We start from the raw sequence: 25,195 nt of genomic DNA, 5'->3' as shown, positions 1-25,195 counted from the left end.
TCATATTCATTTATAATAATAATTTTAAAAATACGCACCAAATTCAGAGTGTACCATATGATTGCAACAGGTTCCTCCCAAACACAACCTGTTATCAGCCGGCTGAGTGTTCCTGGCAAAGGCCAGGATTAGATCAGGATACGTGTTGGAAAACTATCTGTCCAAAGAGGAAGCTAGAGAAGAAATTCTTACCCGGGATTCCTCCAATAGCAGCAGGCGGTATTTGTTCAACATGGCTTGTGTGCGTTTCAACAACTGTGTAGACACCATTTCAAACTCTTCATCTACTAGAAAGAAGCAGAACAGGGAGGGAGGGAGGGAGGGAGGGAGAGAAGGGGTGGTGGCTATATGATTGCCTCCTGTGAGTGGGACCTGCTGTAACAAAAACCCTTCTTGCTGCTGGAGAATATTCATAATGCACTAATGTAAGTATTTCTTTCTCTCTTTTCTGGCCAATTGTTTTTATTGATTTTCCATAATTTTTAACAAACTGTTACCAAATTAATACAAATTTAAAAGCTGACTTCCCACCCCCCAGACGTCCATTCTATTTTCCTCCCTCCTTTGCTGCTGCTCCCAATAAAATAACTTTTCGAACTATCATTTCAAAATACATTCATCCCTTCTCCCTACACATCACCTGCACAATTACGAATTTCTGCTATGACTTTTATACATTATTATAACCTGTCCCCAAAATAGTCGAGTAGAGTAAATCCTCTTTTATCTATCTATAATAGTCACTCATCAATTTTGAAACATTTCCTTCTGATACCTCTTGAGAAACACTTTGCCCGAGAAAAAGGGATCTTGCTTCCTTCCAGACAACACACACACACATTCCTCCCCTCTCCTAATGTAAGTATTTCTAAAATGGTAGCCATATTTCTCTTTAACTGCAAAGAAAATACCTGAAAGACTGACAAATTTATTTTGGAATGAATTTTCACAGGCAAGGGCCTATTTTAATCAAGATGCATGAAGCAATCTAGAAAGTTTAGAACCTGCATATACAAACATGTACCCACATGGCACAGCTATGTGCAATGTGCACCAAAGACGCAAAAATAAAAATGCAAAAGGGTAGCTTAGAGTAGGTGTACTAACCTATTAGGAATTCAGGATTCTGGATTTAACTGCAGTAGGTGTTCTTCTTCATTCGCACTGCAATCCTATGGGCCTAGCCCTAAAAGATACCCAGTTCACAGCACCCACAATCCAGTGAGCATAGCAGGGATGGTAGTACTGCGCCCTCAAGGAGAACAATTACTTTATGCGCATGAAGTACTTTGGGAACTTAGCTTTTACTTTATCTTAGCTTTTACTTTTAGGATTATGATCATCAGTAAGGATACAGAGTAGTGGGGTTTAATAGAAGGGGGTTGTCCAACCCTAATGCTTGGACAATTAGCAGACAAGCTATGGGAAACAAGAGTCAATCCATCTCTTTGCATCTGATGCAGGAGAATCCCAGACAAAACTCACCTTTCCGATAGTCATGGGGAGAAGGCAATGTTCCTTGGTATACGTGGTATGGTAGGAGCCTCTGTAAGGCATCTTCAAATGACCGAAATGAGGTTTTGTAGTCAGGATGCAGCACTGCTCCTTGGTGTTTATGCAGCTGTTCCAAGAAACTAAAGGAAGCAGCAAAAAAGATTAAGCTTGTCAGGGGTGCTAATTTGGCCCATGAGGTTGTTTCCCACCCCCCCAAACATGCTCACCTGCCCCGCAGCAGATATCAAATATCAGCTAGCAGTACCACTTTGCTCCATGTAATGGTTATGTTTGTTCTATGATTGTAGATTTCATTGTTATAACCTGCCATGGGATCTCAAGGTGAAGACTGGGTAAGAAATCATATATATGGCTACAAAGGAACAAAGAACGTAGGTCGTTCCTCTGCACACGGGGATTCCATTTAGTGTCTTTTAAATTTGGTTCCACTCTAGAGCTCCTGAGCAGAGCTAATAATTGCCCAAAGTGGGGTTTTCATTCCGCTTTCGGCAGGAATTCTTGCAGCCTGAGAACTCAAGCTGGGATTGCAAAAGAAGAAAGAATCCATAGGGCACTTGCAGTGCACTTCTGATTCTTCCTCTGAAGTTGAATCACCTGGTGTCATATGGCATCAGGTGATTTGACAGGTGGGTGACCCCACCGCCCTGTAAAAAGTGGTTTGTGGAGGGTGGGCCAGTTCTGGATTCGACCCACTGGCCAGATCCAGGTCCCCACCCTGATAAACACTAGCATTCCGCTGCTTTGCTTCTGTTCTTAGGACTGCATATTTGTTGAGGGGCTCTGGCAGAGACTCACCAAGCTTCCTTGCTGGGCTGCAGCATGGGAGGGGGCTTTTTCAGGTTTCCAAGCTTGCCCTCATACTGGTAAGGAGGAAAAACAACAACGTAAGAACAAAGAGCAACAGGTGAATTTGAGGCCACAAAGAAAAGCACCTCCTGCTTGTAAGTGGCCAGCCTTCTGGTGAAGATGCTAATCATATTATGGCAACGCTAATCAGGCAAACATAGCAGTGTAGTGAGAGACCTTCGTAGAAAGTGATGGGAGATTTCGCAAATCCTTAGAAGCATCAGACAAATTGGAACAGGTTCAAAAGGAGGACAATGATAATAATAAATAATAAATTTTATTTATACCCCGCCCTCCCGGGCCAGAGCCGGGCTCAGGGAGGCTAACACCAGTAAAATTACAGTAAAAACGTAATAGGAAAAAAAACACCCAATTTAAAATACAGGTTAAAATGCAATTTAAAATGAAGCCTCATTTTAAAAGAAGCCCATAGATCAAAACCATAAGGGGAGGCAAACATAAGGGCCAGACAGTCCAAACCAAAGGCCAGGCGGAACAGCTCTGTTTTGCAGGCCCTGCAGAAAGATGTCAAGTCCCGCAAAAAAGATGGTTAGAAGTATGGAATACTAAGTCATATGAGGGAAGGCTGAAGGACTGTTTAGCTTTGAGAAGACCGAAGGGAGGCATGATAGCACACTCCACATTTCTGCAGAATGTTGCACAAAAGAGGACAAGGGCTACTGCCCCAGAGGGCAGCACTAGATCTAATGGGTTTAAGCTGCAGGAGGTTTTCTTTTGGCTGAAATGATTCAACGGATATGATTTGGCTGAAACAGCTTGCCAAAAATATTTAAATGAATGAATAAAAGTGGCATGCTAGTGCATAGGCTCACCTGCTGCTGGATTTGGGATGGGGCTGAAGGCATGAGTTGAGGCAAGCCCTTTCCAACTACCTGGAGCTGCAACGGACCTTTCCCCAGATTCAGGCCTGACACAGAGCTAATGACTCCAGGCTTTGTCTGCCAAAGAAACAAGAAGGTATCTTTACAACCAGATGGATTGTAATGAATTAGAACCAGATACACAAAGGAAGTTAGTAGCAACACAAACAGTTACAGCATTGCCAACGCTTGGGGAGATAGGTATCAGTATTCTTCAGTGCTGCAGTTGCAAATCCTTAGCTATGCGGATAACTACAGCATTTGTAAAAGAGCCACGAAAATTTAAAGCAGTTTATTTAAAGCGATGCAAAGCCCTGAGTATGGAAATATATACCTTAGGTTACTTTCATAAATCGCAAAAGTTGATGGCAGAACACAAAAGAGCAACATGTATACTACTGCAACTAGATAGTAGTTCAAACTACGCTGTTGGAACTATTTAAGTTTAACTTAATCATGACTAACTACTTAGTCAATTAGGCAAAAACTATAAATAATTCACTATATATCATACTGAAAAATAAATATGTATATATGTATGTCCATATGGATGATCTGGCCCCAAGAGTGACAGCTCAGTGACATCTACTGCTAATAAACCTTCTATGTGAGACAGTGTTGATTCTATAATCAATACAATGCTTAAGCAAGACTCATACTGCTGGTGCTAAAAATAAACACTAGGCAATTATCAGCATGGGTATGTTTTGTTGCAAAGAATCCTTAGCTTGCTTTAACAATCCCACCTGAACTGGCTGCTGAATGGCAAGAGGACCTGCAGGTTTTGCTTGCCCAGTGGCTGCTTTCCCTCCAGAAATGGTTGTGGCGCTGCTGGAAAATGTTTTACTCTCTGAAGGAGCTGCAGCAGCAATAGCTAGAGAAATGGGGAAGAAAATACAAGTGAGTGAGATTTTAAAATGATATATGGAACATTTTCAAGTTGTAAAAAATAGTGTCTGGAATCTCAGTTTGAGTCCTACATCTCTCTTTTGGATTTTCTATATGGTGCCCGGTGGTGCAATTTCTTTTTTTTACAGATGCTTGAGCATCACTGGTCCTTAAAAAACCTGTAGTTAAAGCCAATGCAATTCTGGGCTGCATCAATAGGAGTATAGCATCTAGATCAAGGGAAGTAATAGTGCCACTGTATTCTGCTTTGGTCAGACCTCACCTGGAGTACTGTGTCCAGTTCTGGGCACCACAGTTCAAGAAGGACACTGACAAACTGGAACGTGTCCAGAGGAGGGCAACCAAAATGGTCAAAGGCCTGGAAACGATGCCTTATGAGGAACGGCTACGGGAGCTGGGCATGTTTAGCCTGGAGAAGAGGAGGTTAAGGGGTGATATGATAGCCATGTTCAAATATATAAAAGGATGTCACATAGAGGAGGGAGAAAGGTTGTTTTCTGCTGCTCCAGAGAAGCGGACACGGAGCAATGGATCCAAACTACAAGAAAGAAGATTCCACCTAAACATTAGGAAGAACTTCCTGACAGTAAGAGCTGTTCGACAGTGGAATTTGCTGCCAAGGAGTGTGGTGGAGTCTCCTTCTTTGGAGGTCTTTAAGCAGAGGCTTGACAACCATATGTCAGGAGTGCTCTGATGGTGTTTCCTGCTTGGCAGGGGGTTGGACTCGATGGCCCTTGTGGTCTCTTCCAACTCTATGATTCTATGATTCTATTCTATGAGTGGATGGACTGAAGATTGTGGGAGCAAGCTTTTCTCCCTCTCCCCACAAACACAATGTTTGCAATCATGGGCGGAACTTGGTAGCCACCTTCTCCCCTACCCTTGCAACCAGAAGCCAAACATAGAAACGAGGTTTAATTTTCTAGGGTGATTTAAGGCCTGGCTCCTCTCATTTAACCACTGCCAGGAGGAAACGGAAGGGAGAAGATAAGATACCAGAGCATATCAGCAAGAACAGGCTATCTCCCCTTGCTGGCACTTTCAACTTCTTTTTCCATCCAAGCTGGCTTCTGAAAGAGTCTGTCTGACTCCTAATGTTCTTTTCTCCCCCTTGATTATGACCAGGCTACTCCCAAGTACATAAACGTAAAGCCCTTACCCCTAAAAGGCAGCATTTTTAGAAATGGATACCGACCATCCTGAAGGATGTCTGGAGACTACAGCAGTCCCTGACATTCCGTAGCTGGCCATCCTAGCTCTTGCGTCCAAAGCCAACCCTTTGATTGCTCCACCAGTTCAGTGAAGAAAGCAAAGAGTTTCTGCCCTTCCATTGCAAGGGATTGGGAGAAGGCCATTATTCATATTGGAGGTTAGCCAGGCCAGCAGGGCTAACATTCCTGCTCTCAGGAAATGTGCCAAGGAATCTTTAATGAGCACAATAACGGAGAAAGGGCTAGATGTTTGAATCTTATGTGGAAGAGCAGGGGGAAGAATACTGCAGGGAAAATTGAGAGCAACGGGCGGGGGGGGGGGAATAATGTTGCTAAATCAGATCTTGTTTGGTTTTTCAATCAATCTGGGGAAAAAAACAATGGAAGCCTTCTTTCCCCTGGCCATGGCAGGCAGGCAGAATTCCACATGGAATCTGGACTTTCATGTGTGGAAGGGGAGGGGGTGTAACAGGATTCTTGCTTTTTAAAAAGTGTGTGTGGAGGGGGGACAAGTTTCTATCTCTCGTGATTTGGGAGATAAGGCATCAAAACCTTAAAAGCCCACAAAAATTCAAATACGTGTCTTAAAAACCCATCCAAGTTGGAGCAAACTTGCATGAGGAATTGATTGGGATCTTAATTTCGGAGAGGAAAAAATATAAAGGGTCAGTAGTAGTTTATTCCAGTTTCTGGGTAATAGAAAGGGCAATTACTCCGGAGTCTCTCTTTTTCCTTCTCCTCACAGAACTTAGTGACATATATAATATATATACACGTGTGTGTTTATGAGTGTTATATCTTGCCTTTTATAAGCTGATCTCTGGGCAGATAACAATGCATATGCAAAAAGCACAGGACAACATATACAGTTCCGAAATGTAACTCCTGCGTAAGTGAGGTGATGCCTGCAATTGCCAAGGTGGGAGGAAACTGGCTGTGTGCTCCCCCACAATAAGCTTTGAGCCACTCCAAATGTTTGACAGATCATTGATTCCAAAGCAAAGAATTGATCTGCACTCAATTCTATGCCATATGATAGAGGACACTTTCCTGGAGGTATGGATATCTGATTTGGGGTGGCTTAAATCTTTTTTGTGGAATGCACAGATACCAGTGCCGTATTCATTCATTTATATACATTGGCTATTATTGGCATTGGGAATAATTATTGACCGTGTCGCCTGCCATCAACAACTCATTTCCTGTGTCGTTGTGGCATGAACCCTCTTCTCAAAACCTAGGAAAAACCCTCAGCAACTGCAAGGGACAGGAAGGTGGGCTGCAGTACCTGATGTGGGCACCTCTACTTGCCTTGTAGCAAGGCCAGTCCTAACAACCGGGGATGAAAAAGCACCCCATTTTGCATGAAGCTGAACACTGCAACTTTTACTCTGCAGTTTCTCACACTAGTCAGTTGTCTCAAAAAGCCATTATCTTCTGCAAAGCTTGCACATATTCCCTTTGCTTTCTACACTGGACTACACATACAGACAGATGCATGCACGCACATGGTTCGAAGAGTGAACGGCAGAGGGGAAAAGAAACTATTTACCAACAGGCAGATATACACAAACATATGGAGCAAAAGACAAGCAGCAACACTCGGAAAGATTGACAGAACAATGCAGTCCTCCTCTCCCCCAAATTCAACCCCACAAGCATACACAAAACAGCGTTTTATCAACGTACATATTGATGCCGATTTGACCAACACAGGTGTTTGTTGCTGGAGGAGTGAAGTAGGTTGTGCAGGCTGCCCTCCTCCTCCTCCTCTCTGGACCTGCCCCTTTTCAAGCACTGGAGCCGCCTTGCTCGAAACTGCATTGGAAGGCTGAACGGTGGCAGGCACAGGAGCGTGGCTGTGAACTGGTGGTGCCTGGCTTGTTGATACTGTGACCTGCTGTCCTTGGCTGCTAACCAAGACTGAGGAGGGCTGGCTGCTGAACTGGCTCAGCACAGGCGGTGCTTGGCTAGTGGAAGTTGGCTGCTTCGTTTGTAGAATAATCCCCTGGGGCATCTGCATAGAATAAAAAGGCAGAGAATAACCCACGAAAGCCACTGGCAACACCGTGAGCGTGCCAAATTATGTTAAAAGCTCTTTCCTACTGCAACTTCCTTTCCATCTTCTTTGCTTAAGGTGCTCAATATAAGGCCCTCACACTTAAGAGACACTGATGTCTGTTTTTAACTGGTGGAGAAGTCAAAGGCAAGAGCTGGCCTTTTATCAGCACAGGGAACTGCCTGGCCTCCTGGTGGCTAGAAGCACCCACAGGCAGTAAGAGCATAGACCTTAGAGCTCTGACATCTGGTGGTGGCATTTAAATAGTTGGTTCGTCCTGCGTATCCATGGCCAAGTAGGCCATGCTCAAGGATGAGTTCCTGTAAAGTTTTCAAAGAGCATTTTGGTGGGTAGGCATCCAGCTGTTAAGAAAAAAATTCTGAATGGAAAAACAAGACAATATTGGCTGGGGGGCTGCCCATATTTGAAATGGAATGGGTATTTGGAAGGGGTGTGTGCAAAGAGTGTCTTTGAGGCAGGCCTGGTGGCTGGGGTCTCCTTGGTACAGCAGATTGCCCATAAACGTAATGAATAAGCCGAGGCCATACCACTCTATTTTGTACTGATGGAATCATTTTGTCGCAGTGAGAGGGCTTCACAATTAACCCGATTCCCTTTTCCACCAATTTCTATGGCATGTGGTTGCTTTACCTGCTGAAACCGATCCATTAACTGCTTCTGCTGAGGTATGGGTGCTGGAATTGCAGAAAGAGCCTGGAACTGATTCGGAACCATCTGAAAACTCCTCTGCTGCTCCGGCGTCAGATGAAGCGCCTGGGTCGGGGTGGGGGGCTTGATGGGGCCCTGGGCAGAGAACTGGAGCTGGAAATGGGGGGAATGGGTGTGCTGCACCTCAGATGCAGCCTGAATCTGGGGCTGTAGCCGGGCCTGCACTTGGGATTCGGCCTGCGGCTGGAGCTGTGGAGCAAGCTGGACCTGTAGCTGCAGATGTGGAGGGGTTGCCAGCTGAGGCTGCCCCTCTGGCTGGGCCTGTGGTGCTTGGAATGATACCTGAGGCTGCGAGGGGGGCCGCAGAGGATGCTGGTTGGGACCGTGAGGAGAGGAAGCAATCTGATTCTGAATCACATACAGATTCTGCATCTGGGTCTGGGGGGTGCAGGACCGGGACAGGGGCTCGGAAGGAGGCCTGGACAAAGTCTGTGGTTGGGAAGGAGGCCTCGAGTGAGGCCGGGACGGTGGCCGGGACAGTGGCTGAGGCTGAGACGGAGGGCGGGACTGGTGTGGGGACTGCATCTGTGAGAGGTGTGTGGGCTGGAGCTGGGGGCTCTCCCCCACGGAAGGATGAGGTAGTGAATGGGATGGGGAGGCTCCGGGAAGTTTCTGCTGCCCTGAAGGCAACTGAAAAAAGGAGTTGGGGTGGGGAGAAAGAAAGGAAAGAATAAACTGGGTTAGAAGTCTCTTGTGAAGATACTCTTGAGGTGCCTAGGCACCACAATCCAGCAGAAGCAGCCAAGAATTATTAAGTTCAAAGCTCGCAATTGCCAGCTTCGTGAGTCAATGAGGCCACTTGTTTCCTCCTTCCCTTCATCATCAGTTCACACTGTGAGAGACCCTGAAACAGGAGGGGAAGCTTTCTGGGGCACGGTGTCAGATTCTCATGCTGTCCCACTGGGAATACTGGTAGGTACCTGCCAAATTTATTTCACTGCCTCGGCTTGTTTGCAAAGCTTGGCTGTAAAAGATGTTGCTTGAAAAGATTTTGCCTTTTAAACCATAGTGACCAAGGCAACGGAGAAATAAATACAAGGAAGGTACCAAAAAGTGTTTCTTAAAATGTCAAATGGCTAAACAAAAAGCTTATCTCAAAAATCTTATCCTAAGGAAGGCAGGAAGAAGCTGGCTTCTTTCAATATTTTGGGGAACAGGGAGAAGGGTGTTCATGTCTTCTAATTCCCATTAGACAAATACACACCCCACCCTTTCAATCTGCCCAGTCACCCTCTCTTGGGCAACAAAATCTCCCTGGGTTCTGTTGTATTAAATGCCACTTCTCCAGCCTGCCTAGGGCACCCCTACAGAGTAGCAAGTCCTCTACTAACTCCTGTACAGCTTGCACTACAGTATTTTCAACATTACTAACAGGCAAGTAGAATTTATGACACTCAATTTGCAAGTAATACTTTTCTCTGCTTAAAGAACAATATATACAGGAAGGAAAGCGATACGCATTCTGGTAGGAGATGGCAACATACCACAAGTGCAGTGCACAGCTCTGGAGGGACAGAGGAGAAGACGGGAAGAAAAGCAAGAAAAGGCAGCAGCAGCAGCAGAACCACCACCTCTCAGGGTTAGTTAGGATCGACAGGGAAGCAAGCAAGAGCAGCAACAGGGAAAAGAGACAAACAGGCGATGGCCACAGTCTGGCAACAGGATCAGCAAGAGGGGGAAAGCCTTTGGCCGATCCTAGAGGTGTCTGCCTATTTCTGGATTGTTGTGTGTTCACCCATGTGCTAAAAAAATAAAAACATAATCTGCCTGAAATCAGATGTGCCCATCCCTTGGATTGTAAATTCCTTCAGGAAAGGAACCAATGGTCTTTCTTTATGCTATAGAAAGGCCATAATGCCATTTCCATCTTTCCTTTTTTCTTGTTCTTAATTTGGGCATAATGAAAGAGGTAAGTAAAGCTCTTTGTGAACTAAACCATCCACCATCAGTAAATGCAGATTGTTTCCCTCTATCTGTTGCTTTTTTCCAAAGCAGAACTTGCTTGACTACATGACTACATGGACTACAACATTATCATGATGGGAGATATGAATGGAGTGGTATCTACAAATATGGATAAGTCGCAGAGACAGGTTGTAACTAAAGATGGCAGACTACCAAAGATGGCAGACTACCAAAAACCTTTTTTGAACTGACTGACAATATGGACTTGATTGACATCTGGAGAACTAAGAACCCCCTTGGAAGAGAAGGAACATTCTTCTCTGAAGCCAAAATGACATGGACAAGAATTGACCAAATATGGATAACTAGAGGACTGGCACCTAAGACTCGAAAAGTGGAAATTTGCCCAAAAACTTGCTCCGACCATAATGCGGTGAAGATGGAGATGAAACCTAACACCAATCGGTTCCTTCAGATGGAGGATGAATGACACCTTATTTAGAGATCAAGAGGTTACCAAGAAGGCCCAAAAAATCTTGAGAGATTATTTTGAGATAAATTTGAATACCACGGTTGAAAAAAGAGTAATCTGGGACGCAAGCAAAGCGGTCATGAGAGGGTTTCTGATTCAACAGAACGCAATAAAGAAGAGAACTCAAAATGAGAAAAAAGATAAAATCTTGGAAAAAATAAAAGAAGGAGAGAAGAAATTAAGAGCGAAACCAAAGTCGCAAGAGATTCTGAGAGAAATAAAGCTATATCAAGTACAATACATGAAAATGATAAATCAGGAAGTAGAATGGAAAATTAAGCAGATGAGACAAAAGACATTTGAATCGGCTAATAAATGCGGGAAACTGCTAGCCTGGCAGATGAAAAAAAGACAAAAATTAAACACCATTACAAATTTGGATGTGGAAGGAAAGAACATACAGAATCCATTGGAGATTAGAAAGTGCTTCCAGAGATATTTTAAACAATTATATACACAAGGGCCACAGAAAGAGACTGATTTAGACCAATTTTTAAGAACAAATGGATTACAAAAAATCTCTCAAGAAAATAGGATAATGTTGAATCACAAAATTACAGAACAGGAGGTTGAAGGTGCCATTCAGAACATGCAGTTGGGTAAATCTCCAGGGCCGGATGGTCTAACCTCCAAATACTATAGATCTTTGAAAGATTGGTTAATTCAGCCACTAAAGGAGGTCTGTAATGAAATTTTGGAGGGGAAAAAGGCGCCAGAGTCGTGGAAGGAAGCTTACATTACACTTATACCAAAAACTGAGTCTGAAAAGACACAACTTAAGAACTACCGCCCCATATCCCTGCTTAATGTGGATTACAAAATTTTTGCTGATATCTTAGCTAATAGATTAAAAAAGGTACTAGTCGAAGAGATACATAAAGATCAAGCCGGCTTTCTCCCAGGTAGACATCTGTCTGACAATACGAGGAATATAATTAACATTTTGGAGAAGCTGCAAGTGAACATCAATACGAAAGCAGTTTTAATTTTTATAGATGCGGAAAAAGTTTTTGATAATATTTCTTGGAATTTTATGAAGAAAAATCTTCAGGGAATGGGGGTGGGCCAAGGGTTTGAAAATGGTATAAGTGCAATTTACTCAGAACAAAAGGCTAAGTTAATAGTTAATAATGTGATGACAGAGGAATTTAAGATAGAGAAAGGGACACGACAAGGCTGCCCAATTTCCCCATTGCTTTTTATTTCGGTTCTGGAGGTTTTGCTGAATATTTATTTATTTATTTAAAGATAACTATGAGAAATGTTGGATAGAAGTGAAAAAAGATTTGGAAATATGGTCAAATTTGAAGCTTTCCCTGTTGGGTCGAATTGCAGCTATAAAGATGAATGTATTGCCAAAAATGTTATTTCTGTTTCAATCATTGCAAATTTTGGACAAGATGGATTGTTTCAAGAAGTGGCAGAGAGACATTTCCAGATTTGTCTGGCAGGGCAAGAAGCCTAGAATAAAATTTAAAATATTAACTGACGCAAAGGAAAGAGGTGGATTTGCGCTGCCAGACCTTAAACTTTATTATGAATCAGCAGCATTCTGCTGGTTGAAAGACTGGCTGCTTCTTGAGAACACAGACATTTTGGACCTAGAAGGTTTTAACAACGTTTTTGGATGGCATGCATATTTGTGGTACGACAAGGTTAAAGCACATAAAGCATTTAAAAACCATATTGTCAGGAAAGCATTGTTTAATGTCTGGATAAGATACAAAAATTTACTGGAAAATAAAACCCCAAGGTGGTTGTCACCAATGGAAGCGAAGGCTCAGAAAAAGCTCAATATGGAGGCCAAATGGCCGAAATATTGGGAAATATTGGAACAAGAAGGAGGCAAATTGGAATTGCAGAGTTTTGAGAAATTAAAAGATAAAGTGCGAGACTGGCTTCATTATTATCAAATAAGAGAGGCCTATAATTTGGATAAAAAAATTGGCTTCCAGGTGGAAAAATCAAAATTGGAAACAAAACTGTTAGATCCCAAAACTAAGATACTTTCAAGAATGTATAACTTGCTGTTAAAATTGAATACGCAGGATGAAACGGTTAAATCTGCTATGATCAAATGGGCACAAGATATTGGTCACAACATTATGTTTGCTGACTGGGAACAGTTGTGGACCACCGGTATGAAATTTACGGCATGTAATGCCTTAAGAGAGAATATTATGAAAATGATTTACAGGTGGTACATGACACCAGTCAAGCTTGCAAAAATATATCATTTGCCCAGATAATAAATGTTGGAAATGTAAAGAAAATGAAGGTACATTCTTTCACCTTTGGTGGACGTGCCCAAAGATTAAGGCTTTCTGGGAGATGATATATAATGAAATGAAAAAGGTATTTAAATATACCTTCCTGAAGAAACCAGAGGCCTTTCTCCTGGGCATAGTCGGCCAATTGGTGCCAAAGAAGAATAGAACTTTTTTTATGTATGCAACAACAGCAGCAAGAATATTTATTGCAAAGTATTGGAAGACACAAGAGTTACCCACCCTGGAAGAGTGGCAGATGAAGGTGATGGATTATATGGAATTGGCGGAAATGACTGGCAGAATCCGAGACCTGGGAGAAGAGTTGGTAGAAGAAGACTGGAAGAAATTTAAAGACTACCTTCAGAAACACTGTAAAATTAATGAATGTTAAAATGATGTTGGACGGAAAATAAGTGGCATTAGCAACAAAGTTAATAAGAATATGCAAAAATGAATTGATAAATGGATGAAAATATAGAGTTATAATATGTTAAGATATAGAGTTAAGATAAACGAAAGAGGGTAAGGATTTGCTGATTTGATTATTTAAATGGGAATACAAAAAGGGGAGGTGTGAGGAGGTCAATTTTGTATTTTTATTCCTCTTTTTTCTTTTTTATGTATTTTTCTATGTTTTCTTTTTTGTATCTTTTTCTTTCTATGTGACTTCTTTCTATTTTGTAAACTTATGTTTTTGTAAAATCACAATAAATATCTTTAAAAACAAAAAACAAAGCAGAACAAATTATTATTTTATTTAAAAGAGCAAGGGTGGAGCATTAAAGAGGATGTGATTGCTTCTTGTTATAAGAAAGCTAGATTCCATGCCAGTTTTACCGAGCTTTACTGGTCAGAAGAGAGGAATCCAGAACTGTATATAAACCTTCAAAATATTCACCATAGAGGCAAGGAAGGTGCATGTTTTAAAACTTAGATCCATTCTTTGCAGATATAGGTGGTGCCATAGTAATATTTGCATGGTTCACAATACTATTTATGGGAGACTAAAACAAGTTTGGAAAATATAAAATATAGAGATTATAATTTATGATTGTGCTTAGGAAAAGTTCCAAATAATGTTTCAGTTGTTTAATTTTTAAACGAATAACCATTTTCTTTCTTTTTAGCGTTTCTGCGGTAACCTAAAAGGGGGGGGGGATGCTACGTCTACATCTCAGTGTGTCATCCATACCTCTGTGTCGCTCCCTAGTATTTGTGTGTCTGAGTTCAGGATCAAACTGACTACTCCATGGAAGTACACCAGTATTAAAGATATTAATTAGTGCACTAACAAGTAGGTAGTGCTCCCTGCCCCCCCAGCCTGGCCTGAAGAAATGAACTAAGCAAAGCTTTTTCTGTCACTTTCTTTCATATGTCTCATTTCTGCATGTCAGGATATTGCTAAAGGCACAGCAAAAATGAACACACACACACACGATAACCTTACATGCAACGGTCAGTGGTCCTCCTAGTTGCTAGGCAGGAGGGAACTACACTAATGTAAATATTCATTCCTCCTGTATTGTTCACCAACTTCCACAAGGGGGAGACTTCATTGCTATTTTCAAAATTGTGTCACCACCAACACCCAAGCCTTGCCTTTGTTTTGAAGTGTGGGAGAATGCAAGCGCGAACCGAAATGAGATGCTAATATTTCTGTGTGTGTGTGTGTACGCATTATGCACAGAGAATGTGCAGGAGAAAGCAAGAAGCTGAAGGGAAGACTAAGAATGGCCAGACATGTTAGACAGAAGGGCTCAAGGCAGGAGGACAGGCCAAAGCGAGGCGACTTTGTGGATTTGCAAACAGGTAAGGGGCTACCTGGCAAGCCATTGCCTGCTGGGAAGGGCCGGCTGAGAACTGAGGTACTTTGGACTCCACCGGCGGCAGGTTGTGGTTCTGGCTCAGCTCTCGGCTGGCAGGCGGCTGCAGGGCTGCGCCTACGCTGCTGCTGACTATCACCGAGGCTGGGACACTGCTTGTGGTGCTGAGGGCGGTGGTGGCTATGCTGTAGATGGGCAGAGGCATAGGCAGGTGGGGAGGTACTGTGGATTCGTTCATACTGCTCTCCTGCTGCATTTTCAGGGCTGGTGAATAAAATTGCTGCTGCTGTTGCTGTTGCTGCTGCTGCTGCTGGCTCCGATCCTTCTGAAATTTCCAAGAGATTTAGCATGGACCACATTTATGATAACTACCTGCTTCTACCACCCACTTTTTGTCAATGCTGATTACTCTGTATGCACATGATCTGAGTCCCGCTCCCCCAAGCAGACACGGCCTTAGAATTGCATCCTAAATTCTGGTTTCAGAGCCCCCACTTTCCCTCTCGGCAACTCGTAATGTGAAAGACACAAAAATAAAGAATATGCAGAAGGTCATGCCTGACGCCAAGTTTCAAAGAATTTGCTTTTAGGGCAAAGAAGGAAGCAAGCAAGCTCCTTTGTGATATATGAGGCTCACAGTCAATGGAAGCCATATAACCTATACTTCACATTCAAACAGGGGTCTGGGCCCACTTGCAGAATACTATTTTTAATCACAGAATTATCTTCACTACTACTTCGCGGGTGGTGCTGTGGTCTAAACCACAGAGCCTAGGGCTTGCCGATCAGAAGGTCGGCAGTTCGAATCCCTGCAATGGGGTGAGCTCCCGTTGCTTGGTCCCAGCTCCTGCCAACCTAGCAGTTCAAAAGCACGTCAAAGTGCAAGTAGATAAATAGGTACCACTTCGGCGGGAAGGTAAATGGCATTTCCATGCGCTGCTCTGGCTTGCCAGAAGCAGCTTAGTCATGCTGGCCACATGACCCGGAAACTGTACGCCGGCTCCCTTGGCCAATAAAGAGAGATGAGCGCCGCACCCCTAGAGTCATCTGCAATTGGACCTAACAGTCAGGGGTCCCTTTACCTTTAGTTCACAATTGTGCCACATGAATAGCAAAAACACACAAACTGTTCTCCTGCCTTCCTGTGAGCAGCCAAACTGGAAATTTGATTCAGGTGGAAACAAACAAACAAACACCCATATTGTTATTCTTTGGGGTGGAATGGGGCTAGATGTCCGCAGTGATTACTCCATCTTAGTTCTACAGCTGGGAAATTTGAATTTTATCATAACAATTTATCATATGTGAATATTAGGAAACTGACATAAACCTACTTAAGCTGCATCACCTATTGGGAGAAACTCTGTTTTGTAGAGGTTGCTGAATTGGGGTGGGGGGGCTGCAAGGAGAGAAGTATTGGAAGAGAGCAAGGGCTGAGGACTACAGAGCAGTGCAGGACATTGAAAACTCTGCTCTTTAATGACTGGAAGATCATCCCAACCTTCTACTAACTCTGGCTCACCCCCAGCTTTTAGCAGACATCTTCTTGACCGCTTAGCTATCATGAGGTCAAGAAGCCTGTCTGGTTTTGGTTTTTCAAAGCTTTGATGATTTCATGGAGTCATGGCCACACAACTTCCTTGACCTTATCAGGTAATATTTCCTTAATAAGCTGGAACATGCATGGACAGAGAGAACAAACTAACCAAACTAGCCGTAATTCTAGGAAACCTTTCACTTGCCTGCTGCAGGAACATCTGCATAGAATCCTGGGAGATGATGGTTCCAGCAGCTGCCTGGCCCAAGATAATCTTTTCAGGACTAGATGCCACCAAGCTGGGACTGGGCTGCGAAGTCACGGGTAGCTGTGCTGGCTGCTGAGGCGGCGGAGTTTGCTGCTGTACATTCAGCTGAAGCTGGGAAGGAGCCGAGGACTGGGAAGTGGACTGGACGGTTAATATGTTGGCTTGGTCGCTGCTTGGCAGCAGGTTGGTGCTGGAGGTCGGCTGTGGCTGAATGAGACCTGGGCTCTGGCTGCTGGCACTAGGGGGTGCTTGGATGGTCACAGTTTGGTTGAGGTTCTCGGTGGCATTCAACATAGCCACTTGGTTAGGCAGGGTGACTCCTTGGATAACAGTCTGACCTGTCTGATTAATGGCACTGCTGGCCAGGGAGGCTGTGATGGTGGGCTGACTCTGAGTTGTCAGGCTACCGGCCAGAGAGACAGGCATCTGGAAGAGTGTCGGCTGGCCAACCTGTCCAGGTTGCAACTGGATAGGAGCAGAGAGAATGTGGGCAGTGCCGTGTGCATTCTGCGACGTCAGTACCTGCCCCAGGTTTAGTTGGCTTGCCAGGTTTTGATTGGTGAGGATTTGGGCAGGCAGCGCTTGATTCGTTATTAGCTGCCCGCCAGGCCCTTGGCTGGTGATGATGTGAGTTTGCCCACTAGGATGCGAGGTGGTTAAGATCTGGCCACCCATATTAGCCTGCAAGGCTGACAGCTGTTGGGGAATCTGGACCGCCGAAGTGCCGGTGAGCTGTCCCGGGAGAAGGAACTGGTTTTGACCCTGTAGCATTGCCTGGGGGACATGCTGTGCTGGGATAACAATACTGCTGCCTTGATTCAGCAAGTGGACACTCATGGGTTTGCTAAGGGCCTGTTGCTGTGGCGGGGGCTGCTTGAACATGTTGGCAGGCAGACCCGGGGGGAATCCAGAGAGCACCACATTTTGCCCAGCCTTGCCTGCCATAAATGTTAGGTTCTGCTGGGCCTTCTGTTGCTGGAGGGCAGCCTCGTTCTGGATGGTAAGGGTAGCATTGTTGGGGCAAAATGTTTTAGGGGTGATCTGATACAACTTCTGCTGGAGGACTCCTGGGGGTTTGGGTTGAATTGGTGTGGGCGTCCGGTGAATGATCACGTTTTGGGCCTGTACCAGCGGGCTGCTCAAGTTTGACGTGACTGTCAGAGGCTGGGAGCCCTGTGTAGCAGATACACTCCCAAACATGGAGCTTCCATTCAGTGTTGTTGTGGCTACTGCTGGGAGGTTCTTCTGGATGACAAGGCCTGCATTCTGGGGAGACACCCCAGCCGAAGTAAGGGTGACCTGTTGCTGTTCTGCTGCTGTCTGAGTGATGTAACTTCCAACTGGCATGGTGGCCACTTGGGAAGACTGAACTTGCTTAGCGATGATCTGCTGAGCGGATTGGTTAATCGCCATCACTTGCTGGCCAACCACTTGAATCTGCCCAATGCCCAGTGCTCCACTGGGACTCCCATTTGGCAACCCTTGAAGGTTGGAAATGGGCTGTATGGTGACATTTCCCAAGCCAACTTGCTGGAGAAAAGGTTGCACGCTGATGGCTTTGTTGACAACATCGGCTCCAACTGACTGCTGCACCAATGCTTGATGAGTCAAGACTGCAGGTTGCTGCAGGCCAATAAGGTCAGCTCCACCAGAGAAAATCTGTGGTGTGACATCAGAGGCAGTGTGGACAACTGGCTGAAGCGTAGGGAGCTGAAAAGACCCCAGATCCAGTTCTGCCTCTGCCTCCAGAGTCTGCTCCGTGATGTTTGCCTCCTGCAGGCTCTGCTGGAGAATGTCACAGGGCTGGTCTGAGTTCTGTAGGTTGGCCCCGCCCCCTGAAGGTGACCCCAGGATGTCATCTTCCAGGAAGTCTAAGTCAACACTTGTTGTGGGCTGGCTCTGTTCAGTGCTCAGATGATTGCCAGAGGTTTCTTGTACGTGCAGCTAAAAAAAGAGTGAAGATTAAGCACACAGAGAAAAAAGTAAGCTTTCAGTGATAGAAATTTTTATATTTTTCTGTGCTCAACAGTTTATACCTTTTTTCTAGGTGTTATGGAACAGCACCATTTTCTTGGTTTTAATTTTTTTGGGCCAAATTCGACACGGTTTAACTCCTTCCTCCATGCTACTTCTCAAATTTAAACTGCCCTCCCAATTGCTGTTAGCCACAGAAGTGAAAAAGCACACACATGCAAGTACTTGTCCCTCCACAAAGCTAGACCACTTTGATGAAGGCAATTTAAGCTGGAAAACAGTGCAGGAGTAGATTTTTTTTTAAAACCCTCCTCAGTGACACTAATCCAAATTAGCCTTCCTTGCCAAAGGGCTTTTAAGCAAAAAGGTGTGGGGGGTGGAGTTAGGAGATGCAACCATAGATTTCCCTAGACCAGCCCTTAATATACATTATTACAGTGCACACATACCCTATTGACTGCTGGTTATGCTGGACAAAGGGTGGTAAGCATTTTCTGTCTTATATCAGACCTTGCAACAAAACATCTGGTATAAGACAAAAGCACTTCAGTATCCAGGTTCCCAAGGCACACAAATGGAAGTTCTTGACCTCATTCTGAAAGAAATCTTTCCCAAGCTTTTGCAACCCTCCAACCTTTACTAAGCTGATCACCGTGATCAGGCCCTCCCCACAGAGCAGAACAAAGCATCGGGACAGAAGAGGACAGCAAGACAACAGCAAATGTGAGACCCAGAGACAACCAACATTCCAAGCAAATGGTTCAAAATAAATGTGGGCTGATCACACAAATCCTAGCACTGCGCTGCTACCATCCATTGTGCCCAGTGCCAATAACTGTGTGGGTGAAATCAAATCACTCTTGAAGCTACATATGGAATATCACACAGGGCTATGAAGAGTCTCTAGGACAATTTTCCTTACACTGATCCCTCTTTCTTTGACACCTCAGCCTCTGCATTTTCTGTAGAAACTGGCTAAAGTAAAATATATTTTTCAATTATTTTGACTGTTCCGTTATAACACACGTACAAACGCCAGGCTCAGAATCAAATGTAGAACATGCAGATTTTTTTCTGATGACATGAGAGAAATGAGGTTTCCACTCCTATCAGTTTTGCTCTTACTCTGCCTCCTTGTACAAACACCTATATACACTTCTGTTTAACAATAAAGGGAACGCAACCAGGATGACACATTGCTTATTGCCTTTCTGTGGCATTTTAACCATTTAATCAGGTGTCTAAGACATTAACAGAGCCTGTTCGCCTTCCTATGTTCAGTTTGCCTTTTTTTTTTGCTATTGTGTGTGCTCACCATGGTGGAAATGTAACATTACAACTTGTATAGCTTCATCATGCATTGAGCATTATGAAAATGATAAATGTGTAAAAGAAAGGACATGATGTTTCTAAAAGTGATATAAACTGTGCTGTAAAAATGAGGTGAAAAATACATACCCCAGCACCCTCAAAGAAGGCACTGGCTGCATCTCCTGTGTTGTCCAAGAGATCATCACTGTCAATCTGTAATTTAAAAGATTTAAATTACTGTATGTGAATGTAAATTTAAGCTTGACAGTGTTCAAGGAGTCAGGCTGACACGAAATGGAAAAACAAAGGGGCACCACTTCATTCACGGACCAAGGCACTGGGTAACTTCCTTTCAGTGGCTTGGTTTCTTCCTAGGAACTTGGTGGAATGGTTTTGCTTTGAATTAGAAATTAAGTAAATTGTCATAGGTAACTACTAAGTCTTTTTCTAACTGCATTTATTCTTCATTCCTCAAAGGTCTCAGAGAAAACAACTGGCAGAACAGTGCCCTCTGCATTTCATTTCTAGGATTGGCACCACCTCTGTTCTCTGTGTCACTTCTTTCATTGTAGACATACAAGCCAAAGGTAACTTAAGTTGGAGGCTTTTTGATTTGTTAATTAGTCATGCATCAACATAAGCATTTAAAGAAACACACAGAAGAGCAAGTCCTCACCTTTTCAGATCCATGTAAAAAATCGTTCAATGCCTGAGGATCACTAGGGGGGAGAAATGACATAGGAAATTTACTTACAAGTAAACATGTAAAGGGCTATGCTGTTATTTATGTACCAAAACAGACAAATGAGCCTATACCTATCCTTATCAGTATGTGGTGGGGGTGGGTGGCGGATTCCAATGGTTTCTTGGTTTTGGTTCCACTTCTTCTGTCCTCAAACGCATTTGTATTCCCTTTCTATTCAGGATCTTAATAACCAAGCCATGTCTAAAATCTATTTACATGGTGTTATAGAACAGAATTTAATGGTTATCATATGTCAGTGCTAAGTATTATTGGCCCAAGGCTATCTGAAACTTGCAAGACCCAGTGGAAGGCCCACTGAAATTCTTACTTTTTAAGTAATTCTTCTTCTTACGTTACTGAACTGGTAGCCATTTTTTTTTCCTGGTCTCAAGCCATAGCTGTCAACTTTTCCCTTTTTTTAAGGGAAATTCCCTTATTCCAAATAGGATTCCTTGCAAGAAAAGGGAAAAGTTGACAACTATGTCTCAAGCAGATCTTAAATTAATTTTTCTCTTGGCTCCCCCTTATTGGCTCCCCCTTGGGTTTCCTTATTATGTTATTTATAAACTTACATTGGTCTGTGGCTGTAAGAAACCTATCTACTGTCCAATACAGGGTTGAGGAACTGGATCTGATTGGTAGGCAAGATCCAGAAAACTGGCCCACCCTCCATGCACAGGTCTGCCCACCTTCCAATATGACAACGGGTGAGAACTATAAAGGAAAAAAAGGCAGGATCATGCTCAATAATTGTACTTTAAACCTTTCCTTTCTAGCGTCAGCTTGAATTCAAGCCGCAGCTACTAAGATTTCTGCCTGCTTTCAGTAGGGAGAGGCTCCCATCCCATAAGTTGGTGCGGCTGGGGGGAAATGGCCTCATCAGCCTAATTTGGCTCATGGGGTGGAAGCTCCCCATCCGTGGTCTAAAACATCATTTCTCTTGTCAATTGTTCTGTAACAGCAACTTTCTCTTTCTGGGGAAGCCTCATGCAGCTCTGACTGCCAGATTTAATGAGATAGCTTCTGGTTCTAGCTGCGCATCCTCTATAAAGATCAAGAACAGGCCAAGCGGCATGTGTTCCACCAAAGACAGGCAGCAACAGTTGTCAAGGCAGCAGTCACGTAGAGGGGCTCCAAGATTTTGAACCAAGCGTGGTTGAAAGGTGCAGCACTTGCTAAGCTAGAGAACAAAAAAATCTGTAATGGAATGTTCCGTTTCTGAAACCCTTTTGCCACAAGAGAGAACACGCTTTTCATGGGCAAAGGGAAAATACTTACCAAATTACATCTAGCAAGCACCGGCCATCTTCATCATCCATGTCAACTGAAAGGAAAGGTTAGAGAATGTGTTATGATCATGTAACGACATGTGACATGCTAGTGAAGTGCTCCTTTGGCACCGAGCCCCCAGTTCTGCAAACACTTCCTTCCCAGTCCATGTAATTCTGGCTCCAAGATTTTGGAAGCGCTTGGGCACTTGGCCTTAACCTTGAACTGCAAACTGAGAATGTTCTAATCCTGCTTCTGACATTCACCACTCTCTGGAGCTGAAACTACATCCAAGCATTAACTGTATCCCCATATTTTGTTAAGTGCATTAGCACCCAACATCTCTATGGAAAGTCTAGTCCCAAGCCTATTGCTGGTCTTTGCTACAGAACCAATGCAATGTTTTTTTGGATACCAATGTTAGCATGTTGGGATATTAGCATAGCAAGCAAAGAAAACAATCCACCACACTCCATTAACACTCCCGACACATATTAAGAAGTCATAGATATATTCTTTATTCAATTTACTTGAGTTATGGAATAAAATAGGAAGAATTAAGTCTATCAGGTAATTCTGCTGGTCAAGCTTTGATCTCCCAGCTGAACTTCTCTCAAGGAACTCTTGTTTTAGCACAACTGACAAGCATGGTTTTGAACAGAGCTTTTTAAAAAAACCACCCTTGTTTCTCACAATCCTCCTTTGTAAATGTTGACAACAGCAAATATTCTCTAAATGCTCAAATATTTGTGAACAGTGTTTGAAACTTCCATTGTTCTAGGGGCATTTTGCGACAGGGAATTTCATTAGAGCAAGCAGTTTCTGAGCTCTGGATGCAGTACTGCGCCTAAGATTTCAGATTAAAACTGCAGAATGGAAGGAAAGGAGGACCTTTTTTCTGCCTCCCCACTTTCATCTAATCTCTGAAGACTGGAGAAGAGACCCTCTTAAGAATATTAGGGGGTGAGCAGGGGAAGGACTAGACCATATGAAAAATGAACATAATATTTTAGCTGCAGTTTCTTCATTTTCAGCTTTGTATTCTTGTTATAAAAAAGAACACCTAGACATTCCGTTGCTATGCCCATAACCTAGGTTTAAGATGCCATTTAGCTCCTAGCTTTCATATCTCAGTTTCTAACACTGTTTGTGGAGTATTTAAAATGGATATTTGATGCGGGATAACATTTTATTTCAATATTTGACAGTGGTTTTCTAGTATTTAGTATCTGGTGACATTTGATAGGTAACTTGCAATGATACTAAGTGTTTAACAGTTAACGTTTGGCCGCTGAAGATAATTTGTATTTATTTACTACCAAAGAGATGCCCAATCTTGCATTAAAATGTGAATTCAACTCTCACACTGAAAATCTGACTAGCAAATTTAGAAAATCTGTACAATTTTGAATAATCTGCAGGTTAACAGCTTTGGTTGTCAAGAGGCTAAGGGCTCAAGAGACACTTTGTGCAAAATTCATTTGGATATTTCCTGGATTTGCAGAAGGAAACTGAAGAAGTGCAACTATATCACAGAAGAGGCTTGGTGATCTTTTCTTCAAATGATTCCTTTGGATTCTTTCCTGGGGGTGGGCGTATTTCTGCTGCTGGTATCAAGTATTTGAGAAGCATGAATCATTTGCTGTTGCCAGCTTTGCCCATCCAAGTTAAACAGGACTGGGGACAGGGAAAAAGAAACCCCTTGCTTATAAGCTCAACGCTCTTCATGTAAGCAGAAACACAATTTCTGCATTTAAAAAGAGTAAAATAAGTGTGTGTGTGTGTGAGAGAGAGAGGGGGGGGGGGGGTCACAGATCGAGTGGGTTTTCCTGTTTAGTGAGCATCTTTTCTGTCAGTTCCAGAAAGGACCTTCCGGGTTTCCTTGGGAATTCCCAACCACTCAGAGCTCTGCAGAGAATCAATGCAACTATGCAACAGGCCCATTCAAGTCTGATCACTGGATCCAATATCCTTTTAGCACTGAGTGAGCTGACTAGCAGAGTACAAGAGCAGCTGATATCCAAGCATATAGCATAGCAAACATGCTCTCCAGCATGCATGGTGACCACATGGTAGTTCCCCAATGGAGACGGCTGTAAACACATAACAGAATTGCTGGGACGTCTCTGAATTTGAACAACACTGGCTGGATGCAGGCCAGGAAAGCAACAGAAAACAAATCCCTGCGTTTCAGCAGAGCTGAAAGACAGATTTTTCGTTCGGTGAAAGTGCAAGAGGGAAAAAAACCTAGAGCATTCAGTTAAACACACTTCTATTGAATGTGCTTAATTACTCCCCATAAATTACTGTCCGACCATATACAGGAGGGACTGCTCAACTCTCTCAATGATTCTTCAGGTTCTGAGACCTCAGGTTTCCTAGCAGCAAACTGTTGTGAGTGCAACAACTTGCTAGCTTGAGCTACTCAAGACTGTAGAACCAAAGCCAGGATTTACTATATAGGCTGTTTTGCAAGTGACAAAGGCAGGTAGCAGTGGGATGCTTCCATGGGAATGGACCCAAATTCAAAAAGTAAAGTAAAGTAAAGCCTTTCCCACTGTCTGCATTTGGACACAGAGATATAAACAGATGACCATCAATGCTATGTGCATGTTCTAAATGAAACATTCACATTTTATTGACAGCTCTGTGCCTTGGAGTGTTGAAGTCAAAATCTTACCAGCAGGACCCGTTTAGTAATCTAATCAAGAGTTGGTTCACACTTCATTTGGCAGCGATGTTTACTGGAACACAGTTAACAGTGTGCAGGCAAGACATTCTGGGCTTGCAGGACATGGGCCATGGGGCATCATGGGCAGTTGAGGTTTTCTGGGATGTTGGAATGAGGTCAGAAATATTTTTCAGCTCAAGGGCCACATTCCCCACTGGGCAACCTTCTGGGAGCCACATGCCAGTGGTGGCTGTGGCTAGAGGCAAAAGTGGATGTAGTAATTGTTGAATGGTTTCTTTAAATGTAAAGGTTCATCATTGTTCCACCCAATGTGTATGTCTTTAAGGGGCCAGAGCAAGGGCCAGAGCAAGATAACGAGACCCAGCTTTACAGCTGTGAAACATAGCAGGTGCTGCTGAGTTGTATTGATTAAGTTGTGTCAGCAATTGGGTGTAGTATATAAGGAGCAGCACCTAGCTCTCCCATTACCCTGGGGGATGGGTTGGTGGTTGGATCATGTTTGTTTGTTGATGTATTTAGTGTAAAAGGAGTTTTTGTTTTTGTAATTAAAAGCTTGTTTAAGTTATTTTTGAGTCCCTTTTTAATGCATGGTCTCCCCAGCAAGCTCTCTGCGCTACTAAACTGCAAATAGCCGACAGTAGTTAGTGTAAATTTTACCATAGACTAGTTTTTACACACACACCTCTCTATCCAGAAAACCAAAAGTCATTATCAGAGCC

The 25,195-nt window shown here is 43.4% G+C and overlaps 1 protein-coding gene across 11 annotated transcripts in view; it reads right to left on the bottom strand.

Annotated features, from left to right (window-relative positions):
• BICRA (BRD4 interacting chromatin remodeling complex associated protein) overlaps nucleotides 1-25,195 on the bottom strand; it is a 107,269-nt gene that overhangs the window by 4,999 nt on the left and 77,075 nt on the right. For 3 of the 11 annotated variants that reach the window (XM_083626714.1, XM_083626711.1, XM_083626715.1), the window contains 12 exons: nucleotides 21,794-21,839; nucleotides 20,447-20,489; nucleotides 19,918-19,983; nucleotides 16,423-18,429; nucleotides 14,679-15,005; nucleotides 8,073-8,780; nucleotides 7,052-7,379; nucleotides 3,989-4,116; nucleotides 3,195-3,320; nucleotides 2,311-2,375; nucleotides 1,486-1,634; nucleotides 193-287 (listed from right to left, as the gene is read on the bottom strand). In XM_083626714.1, coding sequence (XP_083482840.1) covers nucleotides 193-287; nucleotides 1,486-1,634; nucleotides 2,311-2,375; nucleotides 3,195-3,320; nucleotides 3,989-4,116; nucleotides 7,052-7,379; nucleotides 8,073-8,780; nucleotides 14,679-15,005; nucleotides 16,423-18,429; nucleotides 19,918-19,983; nucleotides 20,447-20,489; nucleotides 21,794-21,834 — 4,083 coding nt within the window. In that variant the 5' untranslated portion in view covers nucleotides 21,835-21,839. Of the gene's footprint in view, nucleotides 1-192; nucleotides 288-1,485; nucleotides 1,635-2,310; nucleotides 2,376-3,194; nucleotides 3,321-3,988; nucleotides 4,117-7,051; nucleotides 7,380-8,072; nucleotides 8,781-14,678; nucleotides 15,006-16,422; nucleotides 18,430-19,917; nucleotides 19,984-20,446; nucleotides 20,490-21,793; nucleotides 21,840-25,195 lie in introns of those variants that run through there. The other 8 variants (XM_083626717.1, XM_083626718.1, XM_083626716.1 and 5 more) reach the window with 7 other exon arrangements.

The sequence above is a fragment of the Podarcis filfolensis genome, assembly GCF_964270895.1.
Source record: "Podarcis filfolensis genome assembly, chromosome: 8".
NCBI classification, from domain to species: domain Eukaryota; kingdom Metazoa; phylum Chordata; class Lepidosauria; order Squamata; family Lacertidae; genus Podarcis; species Podarcis filfolensis.
This window is presented reverse-complemented; position numbering and strand designations above follow the sequence as displayed.